Source organism: Salmo salar, chromosome 02 (genome assembly GCF_965601325.2).
Source record: "Salmo salar chromosome 02, fSalSal1, whole genome shotgun sequence".
NCBI classification, from domain to species: domain Eukaryota; kingdom Metazoa; phylum Chordata; class Actinopteri; order Salmoniformes; family Salmonidae; genus Salmo; species Salmo salar.
The window spans coordinates 21356755-21377500 of NC_138292.1; the positions used below are offsets into that span (position 1 = coordinate 21356755).

General features: G+C 42.9%; 2 protein-coding genes across 5 annotated transcripts in view; both read left to right on the forward strand.

Annotated features, from left to right (window-relative positions):
• The first annotated feature begins 679 nt into the window (after positions 1-679).
• LOC106605773 (hepatic leukemia factor) lies at positions 680-9977 on the forward strand. Of its 3 annotated transcripts, none has more exons than XM_014201703.3 (5): positions 680-1327; positions 1640-1863; positions 4224-4694; positions 6872-7152; positions 7270-9977. In XM_014201703.3, exons 2-5 carry the CDS (start codon positions 1671-1673, stop codon positions 7483-7485), a joined length of 1161 nt encoding a protein of 386 aa, XP_014057178.1. In that variant the 5' UTR covers positions 680-1327; positions 1640-1670; the 3' UTR covers positions 7486-9977. The 3 variants fall into 3 exon arrangements, with proteins under 3 accessions (XP_014057178.1, XP_014057177.1, XP_014057179.1); XM_014201702.3 differs by having other exon boundaries at positions 686-1327; positions 1596-1863; XM_014201704.3 differs by having other exon boundaries at positions 696-1327; positions 1596-1863; positions 6872-7137.
• A 5727-nt stretch (positions 9978-15704) lies between these two features.
• LOC106605775 (beta-2-glycoprotein 1-like) overlaps positions 15705-20746 on the forward strand; it is a 17928-nt gene continuing 12886 nt past the window's right edge. Inside the window, exon 1 of one of the 2 annotated variants that reach the window (XM_014201710.3) lies at positions 15705-15852. In XM_014201710.3, coding sequence (XP_014057185.1) covers positions 15789-15852 — 64 coding nt within the window. In that variant the 5' untranslated portion in view covers positions 15705-15788. The remainder of the gene's footprint in view (positions 15853-20746) is intronic. The other variant, XM_014201709.3, reaches the window with a different exon arrangement.

The following is a 20746-nucleotide window of genomic DNA, read 5'->3' on the forward strand; positions in this document are numbered from 1 at the left end:
CCCGATGTCCGACTAGCAGTCAAAAAAAAAGGAAACAATTTCCTGTGGGTTAAAATACAGTACTGCAGACACCTCGCGCTGTTCTTCTTTGAATCGGTCTCACGCGGCCGTAGCATGGGGGGAATCCGTAGGGCGGGGCGGGTGGCCTAGTTCTTTCCAATAAGCGCTCACTAGGGGAGGAGACATTATTTTCTCCAACCAATCGAAGCTAGAGCAACATGCATAAGGGTTGCACCTCCTCGTGACTGGGCCATGTGCGCTATAACAGCTATTCTGCTTTTAGGAAGCAACGTGCTGCTGTGTTCCTTTCGCCTGAAAACCCGGCAGCCACTCACGTTTTCTCTGGATTACAGCGGACTGGGAAAACTGTAGTCTACACTCAGTTGCTTTCTCATAGAATGGTGCTATGCCCATTGCCATTATAATGAAATAATCATATTGGCACTCTATTTGGGCAATAATTTGTATGCCTAGATGAACGTTCTATAAGAGGATATGTCTCAAGGTCCCCTCAGTTGCTAGAGTCATTTAAAGACGTTAATTCAAAGTCATGATGATAACGGTGGCGGGTGATTGCTAACTGTCCATTTGTTTCCGTCCGTCTGTCCATGAGCATACAAACAACAAGTGCTTGGCGTGCCCCCTCGAGGTGTGGCACGAGGGGGGTTGTGTGTTTGTGTCATGCATATTGAACAAATAAGCCAATCATGCCTTCTCTCGCGCCTTGCCCTATGAGTTGTGACGTCACGTGAACTGCCCGTGTTCGTTCCAGCTGAGAGGACAGCCGTCGCGCAGCCCAAATCCAAGCCCGTGCTTCAGAACATTGGCTACACAAAGTACGCGGGGGAAAAGAGGACCCCCCCCCCCCTCCCGAAAGAACGATAGAGCGACAGGAAAGCTTAAAGAAAAAAGTAATACAGCTTGTCACCGGACAAATAGTGCGCGTCCTCAGAGCCTTCTCAGCTTTTCGCTCTTCATTATTTGTTCATTTGGCATTGTGGAGCAGGACATTCTTTTTCCTTGCTTCGAGTTTCATTTTGATCATATTTGAATCGTCATTTTTTTGGGGTGTTGATCAACTCAGGATATTTCTCGACAACAACTTATTGTTTTCCAGCTCGGATTTTATTTTGTCCACCTTTGAATTGACCATGGGCACCAGCCATTAGTTTGACGGTTACAACTGGTCTCTATTGGAGAATAACATCTTGATCTGCACCGGGGATCTACAATAATATAGTGTTGCACCATATCTACTGGAATACTGTCTATTATAATGATACAACAGTGGATATAAGAACACTTCATAGCCTAAATAGAGGGAAAGGTAAGAACATGTTTATTGACATTCTAAGCAAATCAAAGGGACATGTTTTGCAACTATTGCTTGTTATTATTAGGCTACACAGGTATACTGAGCCTGGGAATCATACTTAAATGTTCTCATATCTTGTCGAGATATGCACTCACATATGCGTTTTATATTATTTCAACAAGTTTGTAATGTCATTTCAAATAGACTATTCATTGCACCTGGTTTGTACCCAATTCTAACTATAATAAATGTTCATTCAATATTCTTGTTAATTGAATAGCGGTGATCAATCTGCCAGTCATTTCGACTCCGTCTGCGCCCCAGGATCCTAATCAACAACCAGGTCCGGCCAACTATGTCCAGGCAGCTCACCCAGCTCCTGACCCCGGACCTCCCAGCCGGCGCTAGCCCGCAGTTCGGGAATTGCAACCAGTCTGGTGGCTCCATCAGCGGTGGACACCTCAACTCTATGGCTAGTTTGAAATCCCTCCTGCAGCATCCGATGAAGGGAGACCGTGCAATTCTCAAAGACTGCTGCGACGTTAAAGGTGAGAAGAGAACTTTGATTTCATTCGATTGTTACATTGTTATCGTGCTGTTACCACTGAAGGCTCTACAGTGCAACAATGTTGCTGATGGAGTTTGCAGCACTTACCTAACAGACACTGCATGCCTATGTTGTTTTTCTGTTATTTAGCATATTTTGTAACTGACATTCATTGAAATCGTATCTACCAGTCTCCATTGTCTACCTGACTCAATTGAGTACAGTACAGTGAAGACAGCTGTGCTCACCAGCATAACTTAATATCTGGTCCTGCCATTGTCACACGCACATGGCATGACACATGCACCACTGTCTGACTTGTTGTTTGGAAACAAAACAGAGATGGTATACTGGTGTGGTTCTTCAGTACAGAACTCAGCTCTGAATAATGATTCATGATTGACATTCTGCAACCAACACACACCATAGGATATACATGGTGGTGGAAGTTGTCCTTTAGAACTAATTCATGGTCAGTTTGTATTTTTACCACTGATAATATAGCTCAAGACCACAATAGGAAACTTTGTCTCAGAACAGAACTTACACTCTTAGGAAAAAAGGTGTTATCTAGAACCTAAAGGGGTACTTCGGCTGTCCCCATAGGAGAACCCTTTTAATAACTATTTTTGGTTCCAGGTAGAACCCTTTTGGGTTCAATGTAGAGGGTTCTGCATGGAACCCAAAAGGGTTCTACCTGCAACCAACATGGGTTCTACCTGGAACCAAAACAGGTTCTCCTATTGGGACAGTCAAATAACCCTTTTGGAACCCTTGTTTCTAAGACTGTAGGATCAAATGCTCTTTGGAAAATGTTAATCGAATCCAACCACTCCTATAGTATAGAGCAGTAAACCAGAAAGGAAATTATGGGATAGTAATCATGTTCAAATCATCTATAAATGACTTTGTTGAGCTTCACAATCAACTTGAGATACTCAAAAAGAAAGGAGGACCAAGGCACTCTTCAAATAAAGAATTAAAATTCCTTTATTAGTATGGCATGTTCAATAGAAACAAGGTTTTTTTTTTAAAAACGACACGTTTCGGCTGCAAGGCCATGCAGCCGAAATGTTTCTATTGAACATGCCATACTAATAAAGGAATTTTAATTCTTTATATGAAGAGTCCCTTGGTCCTCCTTTCTTTTTGATGACCAATTCACCCCTTTTACCAAAGAGCACCTTCTGTCTACCAAAATGTACTATTGTGTACCTCAGTAGCGCTTCCCTTCCCCCTCTTTCTACAACTTGAGATACTTTTGGATGATTTGGACATGCTAATATCGGTCCCATGACTTGAATAGGATTTGTGCCACAAATGCTAAAACGTTAGCATGTGGAAACAGTGCCAGGGAAACTAAACCAAAGCATGAACTACTGTCATACATTATCCATAGACAGCTTACAGGGTAAGGAAACCAATATGCCATTATCCCTGTAACACGTTATTACATGATCATTAGGCATAACAAACACTTTTATCCAAACACAAAGGTCACTCACTGTCCAATTATGACCCCCAAATGTCCAATAGAATTATGGTGCCATCCCATGTTGCACTCTGCTGTGAGCTGAGCATGATGTTCTCATATGGATTATAATCTCCACCCCTCCAATCCCCTGGCATAGTTTTAGATTAGCATGCAGATTAAGATGACATCTTTTGGTATAATATCTGACATGCTAAACAGTACCAGCGAGGCCTGTGGTATGGATGCCTATATTCACAAATTCATTTGTCTCGCCAAACATAGACATGCATACATGTAGTAAAAATGGTATTGCTTTTCATCCAGCATTCTGATTTTGATTCTTGTGCAGTTTCTTGTATGACCATCTGTTACGGTCTGACTGAAGCATTCAGTGGTGTTTGTGCACATAGCAGTGCAGCTGATGCATCCAACTGTCACACCATTCCACAGATATCATCTATCTCTCAATATCTGTAGAGTTGACGCATCTATTGGATAATTGTGCCTCTGGACCTCAACAGCTATGAGGCTTGGGCCGTAGCACCCTCTTGTCTCACTGAATTAAATTAAATAGGTTTACAAGAACGCCTACAGCTTTGGACATAAGATAATTATATCCTGTCATATGACCCTAAGAAATCCCCCCCCCCCCCCAAAGTAAAAAGCAAAGAGTGTAGATGGAAGAAACCTTGTGAGGAACCAGACTTGAGGGAGTGTATCTAGTGAGATACCATAACACTTTTTATTTGTATATAATCCCAAACCCACCTCTGACAGCACCAATGGTCAAACATTTGATGTGACAACAACAACTCTTGAGAGTTCCAACCCCTGTCCATCCTTTACTAACCAATAACCTCCATTTTGTCTCTCTCCCACCATCACAGACAAAGACAGAACCATCACAGACATGGATGAGGACTCCTTGGGTGGCGGGAACGGTGGCTGCAACATGCGTACCGGCAGCAGCGGGGTGAGCAGCAGTAACAGTAACGGCTGTGGCAGCGGGGGAGGAGGTGGAGGATCAGGTGGAGGATTTAACCAGTCTGCGTTCCTGGGACCCCTCTTGTGGGAGAGGACCCTGCCAGTGGAAGGAGGCCTCTTCCAGCTGCAGTACATGGACCTGGAGGAATTCCTCACAGAGAACGGCATGGGCGGTGTCCACGGCCAAAACAGTTCCAGTACAGCCCAGATCCCATCCCAGAGTTCCCAGTCGGCGGTGCCCAATCAGAGTTCCCAGTGCCCCCCCTCATCGCCCCCACCCTGCTCTTCAGCCTCCTCCTCGTCATCCTCATCTTCCCCGTCGCTCATCGGCCTGGAGGTGGCCCAGTCCAACATGCAGGGAGGACTTGACTATGGTGAGTTACACGAACCGGGTGTTGGAGGAGGGGAGGGCAACATGCAGGGATTTCTATGATGATTTTATCCCATGGATACAATACGGAACAGTGTACATCTGTTTAATGTACACATCTTCAATAGGAACATGGGGAGAGGGGGGGAGATTGAGACGGTTTATGGTGATTCTATGGAAAGGGATTGTAAGGGTGGTGGGTGGTTGGTGAATGTATCGCAGTGTATCGTTGTTTACATGGCATCGACAGTGTATTCAGTGGTCCAGTTTGGCCAAATGAAGCAAGGATTATGGTGCCATGTTGTTTTGGCCTTGTGAAGTGGCAACTAGATGAAGGACTAAAATGGAGGATCAGTGACATGGCAGATACCATGGTGACCCTGTATCAATACAGGACGGCTATGTCCTTAAAGAGAAGGCTGTAGTAGAGTCTGCACAGTCTTCATGTGATTCAGCTGTTTAAGTTGTCCTCAGTACTCATATTGACCTCTCCTATGGTGACCAAGCATCATTTTCTGTGAAGCCAAATGGAATCCCTTAACGCTGAGTTAACTTGACAGAGAGGGAACAACAAGGAGGGGTTGAGAAAGCAACGACAGGAATTTCCTGTAGGCTACAAACTACCCTTCACACTGAGCTATGTTTAACATTTAGGCTGCCTGAGAGAAAGAGACAGAGGAGACATTTAACTATGGATCTCACAGCGCTGACAAAGGGGTTTGGTTTGGTCGGTTTTATGTTCAATTCAGGTCCAACCAGCCATTTACTGAGCACTAAGGTCTTACTGTACATAGGGAGATCGAGACAGAGATAAGGAGGGGAGGGCGAGGAAGTAGGTGTGTGTGTAGTGAGTGTTTGTAATCGCGTGTCTTTAAATCTCTCCTCACCTCACACGCTACAGCAATGTGCACGTGCAGTGTCCCTTCACGTGCCGAGGCTGTGAGCACTGGAGCAAGAGAACGAGAGGCAGGGCCAAGCGGAGGACTGGGAGGAGCGGAGAGGCACGCGAGGGTGGGAGGGAGAGTGAGGGAGAGCGAGGGAGGGAGGGGGGAGGAAGAGGTTCCCATTGCCTGCTGATACTGAAGTTCCAATGGAATGTTTGAATGCAGAAGAGAGAGATTTACAGAGATAGTAATGATTAAGATGTGGTGCTGTACAGTAGATAGGGACTGTCAGTAGACATTGTATTTAACCCTTCATAAACAGGTTGTTTTTTAGCTGCATTTCTGTTGTATTCCAATGTCACAATAATAAACTTTAGACAGTTTAGACATGATTTAAATACGACACATTCACATTTACAAGACAAATCGGATATTTATGTAAAAGAAACATTGACGAAGCCAAAATTGATATTGCGGGTTGGATGATGTGTTTGCTACATAGTCGTTACAGTGTAACACAAATTATGAGGCAAGACAGGAGAACATATTTGTAATGATCTGATTTGAGTTTTCATTCAGACTCCAGACCATTGATTTAACTCGAGGTGGATGTAGTGTAGGCTGTGTTCTGATTGTGTTCTCATAGAGGAGGAATAGGAAGAGGAAAAGGCTGTTTGGAGTCTTAATGATAGGAATGTCAAGGTGTTATGTGCATTAGGCCCTAAAGGGGGTGAGTGAGCTTTATAGAACATAGGGAACTGATTTCAAGGGGTGGGGTGACGGTTGTATAAGTTTTAGAAACATTTCAAGAAAACTGTCAAAACCAGCCTTATAGGAGTCCGGGCATGTTGATGATAATATTAAACCAGGATTGAAATATATACTCTGACTAAAAGGGTGATATTGAATGTTTATACACCAGATAAGTTGAGAAAAGTGCTCTTGCATATGTAAAGTTCCCATTTCAGTTAAATTTCTCCATGATAAATGATTCATATTGAAGTGAAACGCACGCTCACGATCGTTGGAAAGAAAGAAAGAAAAACGTTCCTGTTTATTAGTTTCTCAGAGCAGGAAGTAGCTCCCTTCCACCACCTGGTGGACATGGTCTGTAACTGCAGCCTAACAGCTCTACAGCTCTTTTACTTGACTTATTTTGACTTGTAGATAAATGCTGTGTGTTATTGCTTTCTGATGGACCTGAGAGGTCAGTGAGTCATAATGTATCTACATGGAATCTCCTGGTTCATATAAAGGTTTAATAAGAAAAAATAACAACCGATTCTCTCTCTTTCAGGAGGCAGTCAATCGAGCATGAACGACGACTGTGGCTCGCCTGGTTCCTCTGTCTCCTCTTCGTCCTGCACTCCTCTCATGACGCCCACATCCAACGGTCCAGACGTGATGGGTGGCTTTGAACCCGACGCGGCCGACGTGGCTCTGTCCAGCGTGCCCGGCCAGGACGCCTTCGACCCCCGCAGACACCGCTTCAGCGAGGACGAACTCAAACCACAGCCCATGATCAAGAAGGCCCGCAAGATGCTGGTGCCAGCAGACCTCAAGGTTGGTAGTCAGAGAGTAGGTAGAAGTATTAAGAGTTGGTAGAAGTTGTCCCTAACCTCTGGTCCAGGGTCAGATCATTCTCTACAAGGTAATGTCAGTAGCTCTATATCTAACGGTGTCTTCCTCTTTCAGGATGATAAGTACTGGTCCCGGCGGTGTAAGAACAACGAGGCAGCCAAGCGTTCTCGTGACGCGCGGCGCTTGAAGGAAAACCAGATCTCGGTCCGCGCCGCCTTTCTGGAGAGAGAGAACCAGGCACTCAGACAGGAAGTGGCTGACATGAGGAAGGAGCTCGGTCGCTGCCGCAACATTCTCAACAAATATGAGAATCGCCATGGAGACCAGTGAAGAAGAGAAGGAGAAAGAGAAGGAACTGATGGGTGGAATGGGGTGACATGATGATGATGACGATGATAACGATGATGATGATGATGATGAATGTATGAGACGATGAGAAGGGGGATATAAAGAAGCTCAGGTGTCACATTTTGATGATGTCAGAGTGGGCAGGGTTAAAGGTTAGGGACAGAGAGATTACATAATCCGGAGGACTGTTGCCCTTTTAGATGAAAGAAGAGAAGACGTGACTTTGAGGATTTTGATATCGGAGAATTGTATATTTTTATATTAAGACTAGAGGGGGAGCAAATTTTGGAAATAATTTTTGTATATTTTCTATATGAATGGGAAAGATGTAAGATATAGAGAGATGGAGGGCTATGACAAAATATCTTTTTACAGTAGATTGATAAAGGAGATGCTATTTTAGAGGTGTTAGACAGGGATTTTTAGACAGGATTCAGAGTCCATTTTAAACTGTAAAATAGTGAGCAAAATGATTTTAAAATTGTACAGTTCAACATTTCTTTGTGGATTTTACAGCACTCAATTTGTTTTCTTTGTTGTGTTTCTAACTGATGGGGTTTGGGCTGAAATGGTAGGAAAGTGAAAGAGAGAGAGAGCGAGAGAGAAATGGGAGAAACACTATTAACCCAGCACAATCTTCAGCACTTGTCCTGTGTTTGTAAATAACAAGTCCTTGATATTGTTACAACTTCTGCAACCTTTACTGACAGTTTGGTCTGTTTAGTAGTTGTCTAGATGTCTGGGCTTTGGTGTAACAGCTCTTACATTTGATTATAGCTGCACTATCTCCTCTGTCATATAGAGAATATTATGTGACCCCAAGTCTAGCAGGGCATTCAATCACACTACAGCTAATGGATGGGGCGACTGTTAGTTTTTATAATGTATACTATGAACTCATATTGCTGAGCCCTTGGCCATCTCTCGCTCTCTTTCTGTCACTTTTTGTCCTTTTAGATTGCTGTCAGTTCTAACTGATGTAGAATATCTTGCCCAAGCTGGGTTGGTAGGATTTTTTAGTTGTTCTGGTTACAGTGGACCGTTTTGATCTTCTCTCTGCATTGTGATGTTTTCTTCCTTCCTATGTTTTTTTTATCGAATTGATCCAATTCCAACACGGTTAATGTCGCTTACAACCAATCACGAAAAGGCTACTTTTACCTTTAACCAATCCTAACAACCGGTCTCTGTGGTTGTAGATTGTATACATAATACCACAATGTCTTCACACCCTCCTAAATAGTCCACCAACTACCCAGGAAAAAGCACACTTGTGTTACTGTACTATATTAATGATTTTAGTTAGCATTCTTATTATTGGTAGAAGATAAATATTGTCTATATTGAATATACCAGTTTGTGTATTTTACATAGGTATATGCTAAGTGTGAATGTTGCAGAGATGAGATGCGTGTATGACTGCGTATATGCAAATGTATTCCAGGAGATGGGGTTTGTGGTTGGGTGTCATATCAAATGTGACCCTATTCTCCCATATACCTAGGGAATAGGTTATCATTCGAGATGATGCTATTATTACTCTCCCCATCGATCGGAATGGTGTTAAATTCTCAGATTTCTGGGACTAATAAAAAAGCCAAAATTTTAAATGTTGATTTATTAAGGTTGTTGATATTTTCTGTCAGTTTTCCGGCATTTCTGTGTTGTTGAGCATCGTCTTAGTATCCAGTGTCATGTTTCACTACCGACTCACTAAACCCAGGGGAGAGAAAGGGCCCAGTCATCCCAGTGATAGTGCTTCTTTTCCTCAACGACCATGTTATAAATAACTACCATTACTATTATTATGATTATAAAGATTGTTACCCCCTTTATTGTTGCTGTTATATATAATTGAATGATTTTATTTCTTTGGATGAACATGATTTGTTTCGTATTGAAGCATCTTTGATCTCAAGCTATCCTCACAGAGAGACTATTCAGACATGCATCCTTGTTTTTATGTCACTTCCTGCCCTGCACCATGTAAATCCTGTTTTGGTCCCTCGAGGGCCGCTGGTTTGTTCATGACCCCTACGGACAGTTTCTATCCTGACTTCTCTGAAATACAGTTCCCAGAGGATGGCGGCCATCTTGGTTTCTCTGTTGATCATGGATTCCACAATCTCGCTGGCTCATCTCATACCTGGAGAACGACAGCGGTAGAATCCCATGCACTTCTGACTGTACACGTCTGTTCAGTTCTCTAGTTGTGTATGGACTATGCACGCTAGCCACAGTTTTCCTCTTGGTTTTCTGCAGCCTATTTTCACCTCAGTGATTGTACGTATGCTCTCCCAACTGGATGTTGTTCCTGATCTCCCTGACGTGGATGATGATAGCTCTTATAGTGACTTTTATTGAACTACAACTACCCATCTGCACCAGTGGTGTCCACTGTTCCAGCCCACTCAGTGCTGGCAATGGGGATGTAGTCGAACTTTCCCGAAAACACAAATAAAAGATTGTTCTTACTTACTGCTTCCCTGTTTTCTTTATATTTACTCACGTTTTACATTTACATTTTTGTTATTTAGCAGACGCTCTTATTCAGAGCGACTTACAATTAGTGCATTCATCTTAAGATACACTATATATAAAAAAGTATGTGGACATCCATTCAAATAGGTGGATTGAGTACACAGCCATGCAATCTCCATAGACAAAAATTGGCAGTAGAATGGCCTTACTGAGGAGCTCAGTGGCTTTCAACATGGCACCGTCATAGAATGCCACCTTTCCAACAAGTTAGTTTGTCAAATTTCTGCCCTGCTAGAGCTGCCCCGGTCAACTGTAAGTGCTGTTATTGTGAAGTGGAAACGTCTAGGAGCAACAACAGCTCAGCCACGAAGTGGTAGGCCGCACAAGCTCACAGAATGGGACCGCCGAGTGCTGAAGCATGTAACGCGTAAAAATTGTCTGTCCTCGGTTGCAACACACTACCGAGTTCCAAACTGCCTCTGGAAGCAATTTCAGCACAACAAACTTTGCCGGAGCTTCATGAAATGGGTTTCCATGGCCAAGCAGCCGCACACAAGCCTAAGATAACCATTTGCAATGCCAAGCATCGGCTGGAGTGGTGTAAAGCTCACCGCCATTGGACTCTGGACCAGTGGAAACGCGTTTTCTGGAGTGATGAATCCCGCTTCACCATCTGGCAGTCCGACGGACGAATCTGATGCCAGGAAAACGCTACCTGCCCCACTGCATAGTGCCAATTGTAAAGTTTGGTGGAGGAAAAATGGTCTGGGCTGTTTTTCATGATTCGGGCTAGGCCCCTTAGTTCCAAGGAAGGGAAATCTTAACACTACAGCATACAATGACATTCTAGACTTCCAACTTTGTGGCAACAGTTTGGGGAAGGCCCTTTCCTGTTTCAGCATGACACTGCCCCTGTGCACAATTTTTGTATTTATTTATTTAACCTTTATTTAACTAGGCAAGTCAGTTAAGAACAAATTCTTATTTACAATGACGGCCTACCCCAGCCAAACCCTCCCCTAACCCGGACGACGCATATCATGCTCCCTTCACACCAGCACAGTTGTGAAGAAGGCACTGCAGTGCCTCTTCTCCCTCAGGAGGCTGAAAGGATTTGGCATGGCCCCTCAGATCACAAGGAACTTTTACAGCTGCACCATCGAGAGCATTCTAACTGGTTGTAGAACCGTCTGGTATGGTAACTGCACCGCCCTCAACCGGAAGGCCCTACAGAGGGTGGTGCAGATGGCCCAACGCGTCTCTGGGGGCGAGCTCCCAGCCATCCAGGACGTACACTATCTGTCTGAGAAAAGCCCCAAAAATTGTCAAAGACTCCAGCCACCTGAGACATGGGCTGTTCTCCATGCTCACGTCTGGCAGACGGTACCAGTCCATCAAGGCCCAGACCAAGACTCCTAAACAGCTTCTACCCCCTGGCCATAAGACTGTTAAATGGCTAACAACTACACACATAAAATGATTATTGATTAGATGTATTACTACCATTACGCTGCTGTTCATTGGTTATTGATTGCCATTAACATTAGTATTTATCTATTTATCCTGTTACCAGTCACTTTTCAGGCCTGTTTACATGTACATCCTGCTACCAGTTACATTTTAGCCCTGTTAACATGTACATCCTGCTACCAGTCACTTTTCAGCCCTGTTTACATGTATATCCTGCTACCAGTCACTTTTCAGCCCTGTTTACATGTATATCATGCTACCAGTCACTTTTCAGCCCTGTTAACATGTACATCCTGCTACCAGTCACTTTTCAGCCCTGTTTACATGTATATCCTGCTACCAGTTACATTTTAGCCCTGTTAACATGTACATCCTGCTACCAGTCACTTTTCAGCCCTGTTTACATGTATATCCTGCTACCAGTTACATTTTAGCCCTGTTAACATGTACATACTGCTACCAGTCACTTTTCAGCCCTGTTTACATGTATATCCTGCTACCAGTCACTTTTCAGCCCTGTTTACATGTATATCATGCTACCAGTCACTTTTCAGCCCTGTTTACATGTATATCCTGCTACCAGTTACATTGTAGCCCTGTTAACATGTACATCCTGCTACCAGTCACTTTTCAGGCCTGACTACATGTATATCCTGCTACCAGTTTCATTTTAGCCCTGTTAACATGTACATCCTGCTACCAGTCACTTTTCAGGCCTGTTTACATGTATATCCTGCTACCAGTCACTTTTCAGCCCTGTTTACATGTATATCCTGCTACCAGTTACATTTTAGCCCTGTTAACATGTACATACTGCTACCAGTCACTTTTCAGCCCTGTTTACATGTATATCCTGCTACCAGTCACTTTTCAGCCCTGTTTACATGTATATCATGCTACCAGTCACTTTTCAGCCCTGTTTACATGTATATCCTGCTACCAGTCACTTTTCAGCCCTGTTTACATGTATATCATGCTACCAGTCACTTTTCAGCCCTGTTTACTTGTAAATCCTGCTACCAGTCACTTTTCAGCCCTGTTTACATGTAAATCCTGCTACCAGTCACTTTTCAGCCCTGTTTACATGTATATCCTGCTACCATTCACTTTTCAGCCCTGTTTACATGTATATCATGCTACCAGTCACTTTTCAGTCCTGTTTACATGTACATACTGTTACCAGTCACTTTTCAGCCCTGTTTACATGTACATCCTGCTACCAGTCACTTTTCAGCCCTGTTTACATGTATATCCTGCTACCAGTCACTTTTCAGCCCTGTTTACATGTACATACTGCTACCAGTCACTTTTCAGCCCTGTTTACATGTACATCCTGCTACCAGTCACTTTTCAGCCCTGTTTACATGTATATCCTGCTACCAGTCACTTTTCAGCCCTGTTTACATGTACATCCTGCTACCAGTCACTTTTCAGTCCTGTTAACATGTACATCCTGCTACCAGTCACTTTTCAGCCCTGTTTACATGTATATCCTGCTACCAGTCACTTTTCAGCCCTGTTTACATGTACATCCTGCTACCAGTCACTTTTCAGCCCTGTTTACATGTACATCCTGCTACCAGTCACTTTTTAAGTTTAAACCCACCTCAACCACTCCAATACATCTGCACACTGAATAAGGTGCTCGCACTGACTGTGTATATATATATTTGCATTCTCGTGTTTCTTCAACTTATATCCTACTTATTGTGTTTTTTTAATTATATTATTATTAATGATATTACTGCACTGTTGGGAAATACTTCCACTGTACTGTTTTACACCTGTTGAATCCGGTGCATGTGTCGAATCAACTTTGAAACTTGAAACTTGTAACTTGTTTATTCTTGATGGGAAGACAGATTGAACTAAAACTCAACAATGTCATGTGGTGAAACAGCAGTCCCCATGAGACTAGTTTCACATAGCTAACTTTCTGGAATCAAGCCAGATAGTCCAAACATGCGTGGTTCAGTGCTGGGGCATTGTGGTTTTGGCCAAAGATAAAAACAAGATAATTCCTAAATGTATCACATTTCACCCTTAAACACACATAGTTTTTTGGATGGATGTGCTTTGTGGTCACTTGTTATAATAATAACAATAATATGATATAAATACTCATAATACAAATAGGAATATAATATAAATACTCATATAATATAAACACTCATATAATATACAGTGAGGGAATAAAGTATTTGATCTCCTGCTGATTTTGTACGTTTGCCCACTGACAAAGAAATGATCAGTCTATAATTTTAATGGTAGGTTTATTTGAACAGTGAGAGACAGAATAACAACAAAAATATCCAGAAAAACGCATGTCAAAAATGTTATAAAATTATTTGCATTTTAATGAGGGAAATAAGTATTTGACCCCTCTGCAAAACATGACTTAGTACTTGGTGGGAAAACCCTTGTTGGCAATCACAGAGGTCAGACGTTTCTTGTAGTTGGCCACCAGGTTTGCACACATCTCAGGAGGGATTTTGTCCCACTCCTTTTTGCAGATCTTCTCCAAGTCATTAAGGTTTCAAGGCTGACGTTTGGCAACTCGAACCTTCAGCTCCCTCCACAGATTTTCTATGGGATTAAGGTCTGGAGATTGGCTAGGCCACTCCAGGACCTTAATGTGCTTCTTCTTGAGCCACTCCTTTGTTGCCTTGGCCGTGTGTTTTGGGTCATTGTCATGCTGGAATACCCATCCACGACCCATTTTCAATGCCCTGGCTGAGGGAAGGAGGTTCTCACCCAAGATTTGACGGTACATGGCCCCGTCCATCGTCCCTTTGATGCGGTGAAGTTGTCCTGTCCCCTTAGCAGAAAAACACCTCCAAAGCATAATGTTTCCACCTCCATGTTTGACGGTGGGGATGGTGTTCTTGGGGTCATAGGCAGCATTCCTCCTCCTCCAAACACGGCGAGTTGAGTTGATGCCAAAGAGCTCCATTTTGGTCTCATCTGACCACAACACTTTTACCCAGTTGTCCTCTGAATCATTCAGATGTTCATTGGCAAACTTCAGACGGGCATGTATATGTGCTTTCTTGAGCAGGGGGACCTTGCGGGGGCTGCAGGATTTTAGTCCTTCATGGCGTAGTGTGTTACCAATTGTTTTCTTGGTGACAATGGTCCCAGCTGCCTTGAGATCATTGACAAGATCCTCCCGTGTAGTTCTGGGCTGATTCCTCACCGTTCTCATGATCATTGCAACTCCACGAGGTGAGATCTTGCATGGAGCCCCAGACCGAGGGAGATTGACAGTTCTTTTGTGTTTCTTCCATTTGCGAATAATCGCACCAACTAGGTCCCGTGTGGTTCAGTTGGTAGAGCATGGTGTTTGCAATGCTAGGGTTGTGGGTTCGATTCCCACGGGGGACCGGAGAGATTTTTTTTAATGAAATGTATGCATTCACTACTGTAAGTCGCTCTGGATAAGAGCGTCTGCTAAATGACTAAAATGTAAATGTTGTCACCTTCTCACCAAGTTGCTTGGCGATGGTCTTGTAGCCCCTTCCAGCCTTGTGTAGGTCTACAATCTTGTCCCTGACATCCTTGGAGAGCTCTTTGGTCTTGGCCATGGTGGAGAGTTTGGAATCTGATTGATTGATTGCTTCTGTGGACAGGTGTCTTTTATACAGGTAACAAACTGAGATTAGGAGCACTCCCTTTATGAGTGTGCTCCTAATCTCAGCTCGTTACCTGTATAAAAGACACCTGGGAGCCAGAAATCTTTCTGATTGAGAGGGGGTTAAATACTTATTTCCCTCATTAAAATGCAAATCAGGATATAAACAGAAGACTATAGTAGTAACTATAAAATTGTATTGTTTTTCTTTGATTGTAACACTGTTGAAGTGACTCAATAAAAATAACTGACATCAGAAGATGTCTATTGACCTTTATCATTGTGTATGTGTGTGTGTGTGTGTGATCTGGCTCAGGTAGTAATAATAGAACCTGTAACTGTTTGATCAGTAGACCCTGTTGATTACAGGTGTGTGTATGTATGTGTGCGTGTGTGTGTGTGTGTGTGTGTGTGTGTGTGTGTATGTGTGTGAGTGGGAGACTGTAATGTCAGCTGCTCTGTTTGACCTCTTGACCCCCTTCTCTCAGCTCTATTAACATAAATGGGTGAAAGGTCACTTCCAATGGAATTTTCCCCAGTGTTCTAAACACTCAATGCAAACCAGATGTGTGTTCCTGGGCTGTACCTTATCCATCCCTCCCTCTCTCTCCCCCTTTTCCCTTTTGTTCCCCTATCCCCAAAATGTTCTGTTTCCTAGTGTGCCTCCCGCATAACGGCTGAGACCAGGGTCTAGGCTGGAAGGATGGACTCTGTGCTGCTGCTGTCTCTGTGGGCTCTGGCTGCCTCTGTCTCTCTGCAGACTGCAGGTAAGCTCAGCTCAGACCTCTATCTCTCTCTCACACACATTGTCTATGACTATGTAACTGTATGTGATGCCTAGACAGAGCTTGTCCCACCTAGGCTGAGCTGGGCTTTGGTTTGGCCCTTGGATAGATGAGTAAATCGGTTGATTATTTCAAATCATTTAAAAATCTAGAGCTTGCATTTGTTTTTCAATGAGTGTACTGTATATTTAATATTTGTTCCTGTCTTTGTTGTATTAACATAGGCTGTGGTTTTGGTTGTGTGTTATGGTTGGGGCATGCTGATACACTCCTGACTACAAACTTATTGAATGCATTTGCAGTTTTATTTGGTTGTGTTTTGTACAAAGCATCCAAAACATACTAATCTCTCAGAGGTTAGCAGGCGTTGGGGGTATGATATTTACTGTATGACTCTGTAACCTTCTCACTCATCCTTATTCACAAATAACTCACGATTTTTAGCAATCATGGTAGCATCCACATTAATGTAATACTGTTCATAAACCTATTCTATTCTTATTAACAATAAAAGTTACTCCAAAATGCCACAATACATTATTTGGCATTCATTTCTATTATTTCTATTATGCGCAACATAATCCAAAACACAACCAAAACAAATGCATCCAACAAGTTTGTAGAGTCATAAGCTTGAAGTAGTCATTGCGTGCTAGGAATATGAGACACAATACTAAACTAAATGTAACACACTGTAAGTGAATTTCCCCACTCATACAGGAGTAATAAAGGCCCAGTTCACCAATTTTGTATTTCTTTTTTTAATTTAGATTTTTCAGGGGGTGCTGCAGCAGGTGTATGAGAGCCAATGTCTGTGTATGTGTGTTTGCACAGTTGTGTATATGTAGTGTGTGTGTGTCCCTGTGTCCACCTGTGTGTACAGTATATGAATATATGCCGTTAATTGGTCACACGTATGCAGCTGTCAGCATGAGAGAACACGAGTTGGGGGACCCCTCTCTTTCCGTTCCAGATGTGCTGTACATTAAGGGCGTGTGTCTCTCTCTCTCTCTCTCTGTGTGTGTGTGTGTGTGTGTGTGTGTGTGTGTGTGTGTGTGTGTGTGTGTAGGTGCTTGGCGACAGTCCATGCTGTATTGCGGATATGAATTAATGATGTGTTTTATGTTAAACACATGGAAGCAAAATACAATGGATTCCTGGGAAGAAATGAAATCATAGAACTAGATGTCCAAATTGGAATCAGATTTAGGCCCCTATTCAATCAAACTATAACCAGGTTTACATTCTGCACATCACTGTAGCCTTTGCTTACCTAAGTACATGAATCCCTACAAATGTGCCAGAAGAAAATTGTCCTCTTTGAAAACCTGGGTACCAGGTTTGATAGAAAAAAGGCCCCATCTGATTCCAACTTCAACTTCAGTTCACATTTCAACTACGATTTCATGTTCCAACCTCTCCATTTCACTCTCCTGGTCAAGGTACTACATTCCAGGTCTGATTTGATTCATCTATCTATAGTGCCTCCAGAAAGTATTCATACCCCTGGACTTATTCCACTTTTCTAGAAATGTTAGCAAATTTATTGAAAATTAAATATCTAATTTACTTAAGTATTCACACCCCTGAGTCAACACGTTCAAATCACCTTATAGCTGTAGATCTTTCTGGGTAAGTCTCTAAGAGCTTTGCACACCTGGATTGTACAATTTATTTTTATTTAACTAGGCAAGTCAGTTAAGAACAAATTCTTATTTACAATGTGTGCCGCCCTATGGGACTCCCAATCCTACCCTAGCCAAACCTGGACGACGCTAGGCCAATTGTGCGCCGCCGTATGGGACTCCCAATCATGGCCGGATGTGATGCAGCCTGGATTCGAAACAGGTCCTGCAGTGACGGCTCTTGCACTGAGATGTAGTGTCTTAGACCACTGCACCACTCAGGAGCCCAAAATGTTTGCACGTCATTTTTTATTTATTCTTCAAGCTCTGTCAAGTTGGTTGTTGATCATTACTAAACAGCCATTTTCAATCTGATTTAAGTCAACATTTTAACTACGCCCCTCAGGGACATTCTATGTCATCTTGGTAAGCAACTCCAGTGTATATTTGGCCTTGTATTTTGGGTTATTGCCTTGGTGAAAGGTGAATTTGTCTCCTAGTGTCTGTTGGAAAGCAGACTGAAACAGGTTTTCCTCTAGGATTTTGCCTGTGCTTAGCTCTATTCCGTTTCTTTTTATCCTAAACAACTAGTCCTTGCCAAAGACAAGCATACCCACAACAAGATGCAGCCACCACCATTCTTGAAAATATGAAGAGTGGTACAAAATGATGTGTTGTGTTGGATTTGCCCCAAACAAAACTCTTTGTATTCAGGAAATAAAGTGAATTCCTTTGCCAATTGTTTTGCAGTTTTACTTTAGTGCCTTATTGCAAACAGGATGTATTTTGGGAATATTTTTATTCTGTACATGTCACGTTTCAGGTAAGACCCAGATGCAGACAGTGTCGAAGTAACAAAAGTTTATTACTAGGACAGGGGCAGGCAAAACGACAAGTCAAGGGTAGGCAGAGGTCAGTAATCCAGATAGGGTGCGAAAGGCCCAGAACGGCAGGCAGTCTCAGGGTCAGAGCAGGCAGGAGTCAATAATCCAGTATGGTGTGACAAGGTACAGAATGGTAGGCAGGCTCAGGGTTAGGGCAGGCAGAATGGTAAAAACCGGGAAAAACTAGAAAACAGGAACTAGAACAAGTGTAAAAATGCTGTTAGGTTTCACAAAGTAAAACAAACTGGCAACAGACAAACAGAGAACACAGGTATAAAAACACTGGTGATAATGGGGAAGATGGGTGACACCTGGAGGGGGGTGGAGACAAGCACAAAGACAGGTGAAACAGATCAGGGTGTGACAGTACAGGCTTGCTTCTTTTCGCTCTGTCATTTAGGTTACTATTATGCTGTTGATCCATCCTCAGTTTTCTTCTATCACAGCCATTTAACTCTAATGTCCATTGCTCATGTTTCTTGGCCCAAGCAAGTCTCTTCTTCTTATTGATGTCCTTTAGTAGAGGTTTCTTTGCAGCAATTCGACTATGAAGGGCTGATTCATGCAGTCTCCTCTGAACAGATGTGTCTGTTGCTTGAACTCTGTGAAGCATTTATTTGGGCTGCAATTTTGGATGCTGGTAACTCTAATGAACTTATCCTCTGCAGCAGAGGTAACTCTGGGTCTTCCTTTCCTGTGGCGGTCCTCATGAGAGCCAGTTTCATCATAGCGCTTGATGGTTTTTGCGACTGCTCTTGAAGAAACGTTCAAAGTTCTTGAAATGTTCCATAATGACTGGCCTTTATGTCTCAAAGTAATGATGGACTGTCATTTTTCTTTGTTTATTTGAGCTGTTCTTGCCATAATAAGGACTTGGTCTTTTACCAAATAGAGCTATCTTCTGTTTACCCCCCCACCTTGTGTAACGAGGGTCGTATAAAGGGGACCAAGGTGCGGCGTGTAGAGTGCTCATATATACGTTATTGATAACACTTAAACCAAACAACAAAACGACAGCCAACAGTTCCGCCAGGTGATACTCACAAAATGGAAAACAACTACCCACAAAACCCCATAGACAAACCCCAACTTAAATATGATCTCCAATTAGAGACAACACGAACCAGCTGCCTCTAACTGGAGATCATCCAAAACTCAACCTAGAAATAGAAAAACAAGAACAAAACATAGAAACAAAAAACATAGACTGCCCACCCATATCACACCCTGACCTAACTAACCAGAGAAAAAACAGCTCTCATAGGTCAGAGCGTGACACCTTGTCACAACACAACTGATTGGCTCAAACGCATTAAAAAGGAAACAAATTCCACAAATGAACTTTTAACAAGGCACACCTGTTAATTGAAAGGCATTCCAGGTGACTACCTCATGAAGCTGGTTGAGAGAATGCCAAGAGTGTGTAAAGCTGTCATCAAGGCAAAGGGTGGCTACTTTGAAGAATTTTGATTTGTTTAAAAAAAAAATGTTACTACATGATTCCATATGTGTTATTTCATCGTTTTGATGTCTTCACTATTATTATACGATGTAGAAAATAGTAAAAATAAAGAAAAACTCTGGAATGAGTAGGTGTCCAAACTTTTGACTGGTACTGTATATATGGTCTCTCAGTGTTTATATGAATATTGCTAGCAACAACAGAATAAAGTAATGTTTAATTACATATCAACAGTAGAAAATAGGAGAATATCTTCTATCTAATGACGCCAACTTTATTTCTCAACTCCTAATATTGAGAAAATTACATTTATTTGAGCCAATTAAGAAAGTAAACTTTCTTGACTTGTCTTGGAAATGCATTTTTCCCAACACAGGGCTAAACTTTGTTTAACCAGCTAAACAGCAGCTATTAGTGAAAATGTGTTTGGAGTGATTTTTCTAGCTAATAGGCTATGATAGAGTTTACACTTCCTCTTCCAGTTACAATGTGGGGAGGTCAACATAATGAAAAACAATCTATCAAATCTATTAATTTTAAAATGCTGATTACTTCTCCTTGCCATTGTCATTCACCTGATGATAAGACAAGACATGCAATTTATTTGGGGGGCTAATCTATGACGGGGGTCCCTGGGTGGCCGGTTTGTCTGGGAGGGGGTCCCTGGGTGGACGGTTTACCTGGGAGGGGGTCCCTGGGTGGACGGTTTGCCTGGGAGGGGGTCCCTGGGTGGACGGTTTACCTGGGAGTGGGTCCCTGGGTGGCCGGTTTTCCTGGGAGGGGGTCCCTGGGTGGCAGGTTTGCCTGGGAGGGGGTCCCTGGGTGGATGGTTTGCCTGGGAGGGGGTCCCTGGGTGGCAGGTTTGCCTGGGAGTGGTTCCCTGGGTGGCCAGTTTTCCTGGGAGT

What these genes read in the sequence shown, in the direction of transcription:
- LOC106605773 (XM_014201703.3), top strand. Translation starts at nt 1,671, where the DNA reads ATGTCCAGGCAGCTCACCCAGCTCCTGACCCCGGACCTCCCAGCCGGC. An exon ending in AGACTGCTGCGACGTTAAAG is followed by an intron (nt 1,864 to 4,223) that starts GTGAGAAGAGAA and finishes CCACCATCACAG; the next exon opens with ACAAAGACAGAACCATCACA. An exon ending in GCAGGGAGGACTTGACTATG is followed by an intron (nt 4,695 to 6,871) that starts GTGAGTTACACG and finishes TCTCTCTTTCAG; the next exon opens with GAGGCAGTCAATCGAGCATG.